The 10331-nt window shown below is 41.0% G+C and overlaps 1 protein-coding gene across 1 annotated transcript; it reads left to right on the top strand.

Moving 5' to 3' along the window:
• Positions 1-2476: 2476 nt before the first annotated feature.
• LOC133266641 (cytochrome b-c1 complex subunit 7) lies at positions 2477-7398 on the top strand. Its single transcript, XM_061448061.1, is given in 5 exon segments — positions 2477-2513; positions 2516-2587; positions 4077-4148; positions 6028-6194; positions 7157-7398. Coding segments are annotated over 5 exon segments (426 nt in total). The 3' UTR covers positions 7235-7398.
• The last annotated feature ends 2933 nt before the right edge of the window (positions 7399-10331 follow it).

Raw genomic sequence — 10331 nt, forward strand, 5'->3', positions numbered from 1 at the left:
CTTCTCTTCTCCAGGCTGAACAGCCCCAACCTCCTCAGCCTGTCTTCATACAGGAGGTGCTCCAGTCCCCTGATCATCCTCGTGGCCCTCCTCTGGACTTGTTCCAACAGTTCCATGTCCTTTTTATGTTGAGGACATCAGAACTGCACACAATACTCCAGGTGAGGTCTCATGAGAGCAGAGTAGAAGGGCAGGATCACCTCCTTTGACCTGCTGGTCACGCTCTTTTTGATGCAGACCAGGATACGGTTGGCTTTCTGGGCTGCGAGTGCACACTGAAGCCGGCTCATGTTCATTTTCTCATCAACCAACACCCCCAAGTCCTTCTCTGCAGGGCTGCTCTGAATCTCTTCTCTGCCCAACCTGCAGCTGTGCCTGGGATTGCTCCGACCCAGGTGTAGGACCTTGCACTTGGCATGGTTAAACTTCATGAGGTTGGCATCAGCCCACCTCACAAGTGTGTCAAGGTTCCTCTGGATGGCATTCCTTCCATCCAGTGTATCAACTGAACCACACAGCTTGGTGTCATCGGCAAGTTAAGCTTATTTAATGAATAATCCTCAATGGTTTAAAAGCTGAGTGTTGGAGCTTAAAATACCAATTTGTATGCAGACAGCAGAATAAATTTCAAAAGGTTAAATTCCCCTAATAGGTGGGAAGTAAAGTAAAGTTAAAGAGAAGAGACATTTAAAGAATGAGTACAGTAATGATATCTGGATTATTACTTGAGTCTTTTATCCAAAATAAAAAAAAAATTGGAATTGGAATTACAATACCCAAGTAAAGAAGTGTTGTCAGAACAAGCAGAGTGCAAAATGATTTACTGGGCTATCACTTAAGCACAGTAAAAAGCTACATTTATTTTCTGTAATAGTATCTGAGATGTCCTCTTTTGTTTTCTGTTCTTGTTTCCCACCCCACTGGCCTGGGAAGATCACTCAAAATCTTCTATTAAGTAGCTTGTTCTTGGTAAAGATGCATAACAAATTTAATCTAAGATGGTGGCTGAAATGTGATGGCTGAGCACTTTATATCTAATTCAATATGCCTATTTAGATTTTGACTGTATTAAAGGTATTAACTAAAAGTGGCTCCATAATGCCACAGAATTTGCTTTTGCAGGTTTATTCTGCTGTCCTTATCACGATCTGTATTACCATGTGACAAACTGTTACAATACAAAATTACATTACATAATGCATGCATTTTGAATGTCTCCAACTTTGGGCTTTTAATTCCTTTAATATTTTTAAACGTAAAAATAATTGCTGCCAGACCTAAACCAGAGGTTTTGAAATGTTAAATGCATGAGCTTATGCCAAAATAGCTTCCCAGAAATACCACGAAGAAACAAAGCAAAAGATTTTATGGGAGTGCTAAAAGGAAAGGGGAAAGAGTATAGAAGTTTTTGAGGATCATGCCAAATACTTTTTGGCTTTAAGATGAAAAAAAGAAAGGGGGGGTTTAGACGAAATGTTTGGCCCAGAACTTACTATACTCTGCTGTTCTTGATAAGGGCTAGCAGCCTTTGATTGAGCATGTTGAGGCTTGATGGGTATAACACGGCAAAGGCTCCTTGAGCTCTGCTGACACACGGTTTGAGCTGTGCTGTTTGCTTGTGTATCACAGTCAGCTGCGTGCTTTTGAGTGACATATCTACTGTAGCAATAGTGCTAGTATAGTTCCATATACTGATTTCTTTAGAAGTGCAGCCGTCTGCTTATGAAGGGATTGCTGGGGAGAGGCAGTGATGGGTGCCTCAGGAAACAGCTGCTCACGTGGGAGCTGTGATACCTGAATAGAGAGAGGTTTCTGCATCTTTCAGTGATTGACTTTGTGCTTACTGTATTCTGAACTGATTTTTAGCCGATACCTTCACAACTGCTGGTCTGAAGAATCTTCATAGCACCCAGTTCTGCTGCCCTGATTGACAGCTGGTTTACCTTACACCAAAGCAAGCACTTGTTCACACCAGCTCTCCACGCACTACAGCAGTGGCCACGCAGGTGAGTACCCGGGCACCGCTAGCAAAGGCAACGCTCGGCCTGGTGCTATAACATGTTGGTTTTTGCATGGCTGTCCGTTTGCAGAGGCACTGCGGTGCAAACACACCGTGAGGAGACGGCGCTGTCACTCGTTCTGAGCAAGCGTTGCCTAATCTTAATTACCGATCCTCCAACACCGAAACCGCTATCTAAAACCGCTGTAGGAATCATGCGCTTCACCGTGTCCACCAGGGCCTCCCCTTTGCTGCTCTCTGCGCCCGCGGGTGGTGCCTCAGAGCAGCCCGGTGCCCTGCGGCAGCAGACGGCCTAGCGAGACGCCCCTACCTGGAGGGGCCGTACGGCGGAGACTCGTGAAGCATCCCCGTCCTCCGGGACGCTCCGCCTGCCCGTGTGAAAACGCTGGCTGGGAAAGCCTGCAATCCTCCCCTGCCGGCACCAGCCCGCCCGTTGCCTCCCCCCTGCCGGGGCGCATGCGCCAGAGCCGGGGTGGCATTGGCGGGGCCGGTGCGCCCCGGGAACGCTGCGGATTACCCAGAAGGCAGTAGGCCGCGCCGAGGTCAACATGGCGGCGAGGGCGTCGGGTGAGGCGGTGGAGGGTTTCCGGGGTGGTCGTGCGGGGCCGTGCTTGCCGCGTTTGTGGTGTGGGGCTTGTTCTGTCCCGTCCCGTCCCGCGCTGGGAGGCGAGGCAGGCCGTGATAGGAAGGTGGGGAGCCGGTGGGCTGTGTGCGCTGTGTGCCCTTGACAGGGGAAGTGCCGCAGCTGATGTATCGCCGGCAGGGCTCTGTCGGTCGGGTTTCCTCACTGTCCCTCCCGAGCGGCGGCCTCTCTGTCTGGGCCTCAGCGGAGGAACCTGGATCCGAAACCGAGGTTTTTTTGAGATCAGGGGGCAGAAGGTGTTCGGGGGCAGCGCTGGCCTACCCAGGTACTGGCACCAGGCTTAGATGGTCTAATGTTATTCCTTTTCAAGCCCTAAAAAACGAAGGAATAAGGCCTGATGAGGGGGTATGCAAATGATGTACTGGTATCACACATAGCACTGGTTTTATGGGGTGTCACAGTGAGATGACATGAAGAACAGTTTGCCCTGGATTCATGGCCCATGTTATATAGTTTCAGAGTTGGTATTTGGTACTACACTGCTTGATCACAGGTAAAAATACCTTTGCTATCCAAGATCATCGTTAAGGAAAGGTGAATATTCTGCATGTGGTGTGCTTTATTATTTTTAGTTTTAAAGCAATTTTTTGAGGTTTCAGTGTTGACTTTCCAGTTGACTTTGTCAGCCTTTTGAAAAAGGAAACTCTGGAATAGTATTTAAGTAACTGGAGAGGAGAGCAGAAGGTTAACAACATAGTAATACACTGCCTTTGAAACTGCATTAATCTGTAGTGAGAGATGTGGAACTTCAATAAATTGTTTGGAAAGCATGATGGTTTTGCTGTACGTAGAACGTGGTTTTAGCTCAAGTAAAAGTTACACAGTCTGAAAGTGTTACTGCTGCCTTTGACACCAAACTGTTAGCATTGATGCAAGTTTTAAAGCAGTCTAATATTCAAATTTAGTGAAACAGAGGCCAAATTACTGTATGTAACAAGCGCTCATTCTGCCTGTTCAGCATCAGTTAAGGGATGCTGAAAAGCAGAGAGGCTAAGTCAAACTTGATGCAGTATTGAAGGACTCTTCATTAGGGACTGTAGTGACAGGACAAGGGGTAACAGGTTAAAACTTAAACAGGGGAAGTTTAAATTGGATATAAGGAGGAAATTCTTTCCTGTTAGGGTGGTGAGGCACTGGAATGGGTTGCCCAGGGAGGTTGTGAATGCTCCATCCCTGGCAGTGTTCAAGACCAGGTTGGACAAGGCCTTGGGTGACATGGTTTAGTGTGAGGTGTCCCTGCCCATGGCAAGGGGGTTGGAACTAGATGATCGTAAGGTCCTTTCCAACCCTAACCATTCTATGATTCTATGATGAGTGCATGGGAAGGAGGCAAACAACTGTTTGTGTGCTGTCATAGTAGTGTTTAAATGTTGAATTTTATCTTGCTCTGCAACTGATACTGGTCCCGTTCAGTCGCAGGAGGCGGTCGCCTCATGGACAAATTTCGCAAGTGGTATTACAATGCAGCTGGATTCAACAAACTAGGTAAGTGTTTCACTGAGCTTTAAAAAGTCTGCAAGACTGACAGTCTTCAAACAAGTTATGGGTCATAACTGATGTATGTGCATGCAGCTTACATAAGTCTGTTTGGTCAAAATTAGCTGCTACTTATGTGGGGAAAAAGTTAGCAATAGCTTTAGTCGTCATGATTGTGCCTGGTAATGTATCATTGACTTTTCTATTATTTGTGTGTTTGCCGTTCTTTTCAGTGAAATAACTTGCAACAGCTAAGGTTAAACTGGAGCAGTTAAAAAAACTTTTACAGAGTGGTCCTGAGAGCTTTATTATTTATCTCTTCCCACCAAGTCACTTTCACTGGCCAGTATCTTCTAACCCAAAGTCTGCCCTTGAAGGTGGACAGGTTCCCGCTGATAGCAGTCAGTCTGTGTGCAATACTTATACTAAGTATCCAAAGTGCAAAAAAGGATTTAGTTAGTTCTGCCCTTTGCATCACCGTAAATTCACTTGGTGTCTCTCTGGCCTTCACAGTCATGAAGTAGGTGTAAAAATAGTGTTTCCTTAAGTAGAGGAGGTTACCTTGACAATACTGTCTTCAGTTTGTTCAGAGTTACGAAGTTTGTTTCAACTATTTATGCAGTAGAACTGTCCTTGGGTGACAAGAGGATCTGAATAGTCAGAGGCCTTAATTTACTACTGATCACAATATGAGCAAATATTTTAAAGAAATGTAACATAACTGCCCTGAGGAAGTTAGGAAAAAAAATGCAAGGAAATTGTGGAAGAGTAAGTCTAGGTCTTTCCTTTGGAGATGCAGTGCTTAGCCCCTCTTTTTTATATCTGTCTGCTGAAATTGTTCATAGAATCATAGAATGGTTTGGGTTGGAAGGGGCCTTAAAGATCATCTGGTTCTGACTGCCTTTGGGCAGGACACCTTCCATTAGACTAGGTTGCTCAAAGCCCAAAGTTCTTTAGGGTGTTAATACTTTTTGCTGCTTTTCTAGGAATATGATAGAAACTGAGGAGAAACACCACATTTAATGTAGTGACTAAATTAGCAGCCATGCTCCCTGTGCCTTTGAAATAAATTACATACCTGAATTCAAGAATATGTAGCTTTGAGGAAATTTCTGGCTTAATGGGAGACTGTTGCCAACTCAGTCACATGAGATCAAAGCTGTTAACCCCAAGTCAGTGGGTGTATACTCCCTTAATCTGCATCAGTCTTGAGATGTTACAGAAGTAACATTTTGTTCTATGTTGTTAATACTGAAACTTAAAGCAGGGTTGGTTGAATTTCAGGAATCGTTTGTTCCGCAGACAGTGTGGAGGTGTTCTTGGTTTAGAAAACTAGGTGCTTCTCCCTGATTTAACTTCTGGTTTGGGGCAGTGTGGGAGGGAACCGACTCGTGCACAAACATCTAGCTTCAGGTTTCCGTAACTTAATATAGTCAGTGGAGATACAGTCATTATGCATAGTGAAGTTTACTTCAGTGCTGAAGAATTATTCTTTAGTCACACCTGTGGCTGACTGATGGTAATGGATTCAGAGCTCTTAAACCCTTTTCCTAGACAGTCACCTTAAATACAGATATAAAATTAGATGAGCGTAAGTTCATAAGTTTTTATATATGTTCTGCATATATACTCTTATGAAACATATTGAATTAAATACCCATTTTCCCTATTCCTCCTTCAGAAAAGGATTAAGAACAAATAAATAAAGTATGTGAAAGCTAGTGTTTAGAGTTTGTTCTCTGTGAGTGACTAGTGGTTCTCTTCTGGATTGGTTTGGGTTTTATGCATTGGAAGCATTTTTCCCATGTCACGTAGAAACATCTGTGTCAATCCTAAATCCTATGTAAGAATATTTTTTCAGTGATACCATAAAATCTTATTGATACAGGATTAATGAGAGATGACACATGGTATGAAGATGATGATGTAAAAGAAGCAGTGAGGAGACTCCCAGAACATCTTTACAATGAAAGAATGTTTCGTATAAAGCGAGCACTTGATCTAAGCCTGAAACATCAGATCCTCCCAAAAGACCAGTGGGTGAAGTATGAAGAGGTTTGTGTACATAACTTTACAGAATTTTTCTGTAAAAAAAAACGGAAACTATAGCTCAGAGCCATTGAACATTGTTTGTATTCAGACAAAACATTTCTTCTAAACTATCAGATAAAGGAATACACTCTAACTAGCTTTGAAAGTCTTATGAAAGATCTCTTGCTTTTGTGGTTAATTTCTGAATTTTAAGAAAATCCTGAGCCAAAACTTTTATTCATGAAGATGCCAAGGAATGATAACTTAAAGAGAAACCTTGCATTAAAATAAGTGTCATCTTGTAATTTGGAAAACAAACTACACTTTTCTTTTCAGATGTAATTAAATTTTTATTTGTAGTGATTGATTCACAGACTTTGTATTGTTGTCCATCTCTTTCTCCAAATTACCTGGCAGAGAGGAATCTTATCACTAAATGTTTGACTATAGGATAGCCTAAGGGCATTATGTTTCCCTATATAAGCAGGGACTGTTTCTTGTGGTATTTAGGTAACTGCTGCATTGAATAACTGTCTGTGTAGTTCCTTAAGCAGTATTTTCTTTATGAGCGTTAAACACTGTTGAAATGTTCTATCAAATCCAAGTACATAGCACTGTTTGAAGTTAAGTTCAAAATTAGTTCCTTGAGTATATTATATTACGGTTGGACTTAGAACTGAAGTGGATATTGTACATTTTGTTATCTGCCAAAAGAACATCGTTTCTAAAGATACAGCTGGAAGCATCGCTTTGCTTGTTCATGTTGGCGGGGCATTAGGAATTAGTGGTTGCTGTGGTAACGAATTTGTCACTGCAGACTTGAGAGATACAACATTTACCTTATCAGAGTAAGTAATGTTTGATTTTAATTTTTTGGTTAGGTTTTAGTCAAATCGGAGGACAAATGAGAGACAAGTAGTCGGTAGGAATGGCTTGAGATGTTTCTGGACCTTTAGTAAGTTTAAATATATTCTCTTCTTTTTCAGGATCACCATTATCTTGAACCATACTTAAAAGAAGTAATCCGTGAAAGACTTGAAAGAGAAGAATGGAACAAGAAATAACTATTGAACTACTTCATGCAAATATCCACATATTTCTGATATTTTTAAACATTTGGATATAGAAGTCTACAGGGAGGCAAATATGAGGCTGAGGAATACTGTTTCAGCTTGTTCATTGAATCTATTCATCCAAGTAAAATAAACATGTCAAAGTATAAAACCTACTTGGAAGAGTTCTTTGCAAATGTTAACAAGCTAATGTTCGGATCTTTCCTATGAGCGTATACATTACATATCAGCTTAGTGGTATGCAGTCTTCATTCCAGCTTTTTGATTCTTACTCTTTTCATAGTACAGCTGTTCTCTGCAGTTGTAGGAGTAGGTAATAAACACACAAAGCTGTTGGTGCTAGTTGCCTAGTTAAATTAAAAAAGGGGTTGCTTATTTCCATCATCACTTCTGCCTGGAGACGACAATACTGGCCCAGTGCTGGATGTTATAGTGCATCATGAGACAACAGAATGCAATATTCTGTAATATGTATGGGTTTAGATGCACAATAATGGAAAATACACGTGATTCCTTAATCATAAAATCAGGAAGTGTTTCACTAGCTTTTTTGTGCCATATACATTGTTAAAGGCTGTTTTCATATAAATCATAATGACCATCTTATTCAGTTTCTTGAGATTTATTTTTTTTATCCTTTTATAGGGCAAAAGTGATATGCTGATGTACTTTCAACAGCATTAATTAACTTCCCATATATTTTCTTCATCACTTAAGGCATGCTGTTGTTCACAGTGATTGGTATCAAGTGTTTTAAGTAGTTAGGTTAATGACATTAGAGATACACATGGAATTTGGGCTCTGCTAAAAAGCAGAAGGATTTCAGTTGTATTGAGAAAATACTGGCTTTTGCTGGCTGAAGACCTCGCATTTAGTCTTCCACAGTTTAATGGTAGTGTTAACTTGAAACAGATTTTTGGAATTATATGTAAAATTCAAAGCCTATCATATAGCCCTCTGTGTGAAATGCAGAGTCTTGTGTGATAGTCCCAATGTTTATGTTTTTCTTTGTTATGCATGCTTGTCTGCCAAATGCAAGAGCCCAGTGACCAAAACCTAGAGCAATTTAGAAAAAGCAAAATTACATAAATATGGAGTAAACTGTATCTGTAGTTTTGAATTGATATGCCCAGATGATACAATACTGGGTTAGAAATTAGAATGGAAACAGGCTTTTAGCTGTGTTCATCACTCTCTTACTAACCTTCATCTTCTTGCTTCAGTTGTTCCCATCCAGTGATCCTTGGATGAAATATTTATTACAGAACATCACAGCCTGATGCGGTAAAACAAAATGCTGCTGAAATACCTGCATCACTGATATTCCTTAAAAGTCTGTGGGGAGATTATACTAAGAATGTGAGGGTTTTTTTCATCTCCTATAGTAAAATCTTACGATGGAAGTATATGTAGTTTGAGAACTTTCTGATTTTCTTCCGAGAGGCAGAAGAGGCCTTAATTTTCACACTTCTTTTCTATAATAATTATTGCGGAATTATTAGAATACTTGATTTTTTTATGGAATTAGAACTATTTAATCTGTTAGAATAATATTAGAAGACCTAACTATCTAATGGAAATAGAACTTGAAAGGCATAGATGGTCAAAATTCTACAAAAGCTGGGATTTTATAGAAATACAGCGTCTGCTTATTTGACCGTAAATTTGGATTAAGATTAGTATGGTTCAAAAGTATGTAAAAAAATTACTTTGTTTAGAGTAAAGGGTTTTGTTGGCAACAGGCACTTATAAATACTTACAAATTACCTTTGAGGGGAATGCATAGCAGCCGTACTCCAACTGGCCTAACATACCTGAAATCACTGGCCGCTTTACACTCAAATTTAGCATTTTTAGAATAAGAGGCAAGTAGAAGTAGTTAATAACAGTATTTTCAAGTGATCTTTATAGCAGTTCAGTGGAAGGAAGGAAGAGGAAGCCATGTTAAGAGCTTGCCTGCTCACCGAGGGCGAGGTTGTTGGCAGCTTTCATTTACACGTGTTTTCAGATGCTTCTAACTTGGATTGATCATTTTTAAGTTCATGTAATGTGCAGTAGTCTCCCGTTGAAGTATTTGAAAAAAATCAATACTGTTTAGTTGTATCTTAGAATGATACTAGTCAGGAAGATATGTTTGTTGGTTTTTTTTTGCCAGAGATGGTGCGTGTTCTTTGAGAATCTAAAAATAGTGAGAAACATGGAGGAAGGGGGTAAGTGTAAAAGCAGGATGTCTGTTGCCTGGGAACCAGGAGCTGTAGTAGCTTTGTGTTAGAGACTATAAACTTATCTAGAATATGATACGAGATCTGAATGCTTGTGCTACTGGCTAATAGATGAGTAACTTGGAAGACATTTTGTATTTCATACTCTGGTGTTGCCCTCTGTGCACTCTGCTAGAAGCATTAATCTATCTGGAAGAAACGGGAGTTTTCTTGTGTGAAAGATCTGAATCCTTTTGGTGAAAAGTTGGAGAGTTAGTGTCATTCCCATTTTTGAATCCTTGCCTTTATCCATAAAAATATTTGGGATAGGAAGGAATAGCCTTGCAAAAGTTAAGGATTTTCAGATCTTCAGTTTCTTCTAATGCTTCCACCCCACTTGTGCAGTGCTTTATGGGATCCTGCCATATTCCCTGTGCAGGCTGTGTGCTCCTCTGTCAATGATCCAGGACTGTGCAGCCATGAGCTTACGATCTGCAAAATGAACTTCTTTTAAGGAAAAACTTGGTAACAGTGAAGGGGGTCAAATTGCCAGAGGTGAAAAGATAGTCTGATGGTGAAGGACCAAGCATGCCGGTTTGGAGGACTGGGTTTTCTTTCTGCTGCTGTCATCAGGTTCTTTAACGCTGAGCAAGACTCCATGAGTTCACAGAAACTCAGAGAGTATTTTGCTAAATGCTTAAATTATGGTGACTGGGGCTACATCTGCAGAAGTGCAGAGTAATCACATCTATAGGTTCAGTAGATCTGTTCTGAAAATACTGGGTGAAAGTGTCAGTATTCATCCATACACACTGGATACTACAGGTGGTGGTACCAGGAGCAAATCTCACAGGACATCTCAGATCTGAAAAAGACCTCACAGTCTT

Source organism: Pezoporus flaviventris, unplaced genomic scaffold, assembly GCF_033815535.1.
Source record: "Pezoporus flaviventris isolate CSIRO_AGI_PZ_B2104156 unplaced genomic scaffold, CSIRO_AGI_Pfla_v1 ptg000007l, whole genome shotgun sequence".
NCBI lineage: Eukaryota > Metazoa > Chordata > Aves > Psittaciformes > Psittacidae > Pezoporus > Pezoporus flaviventris.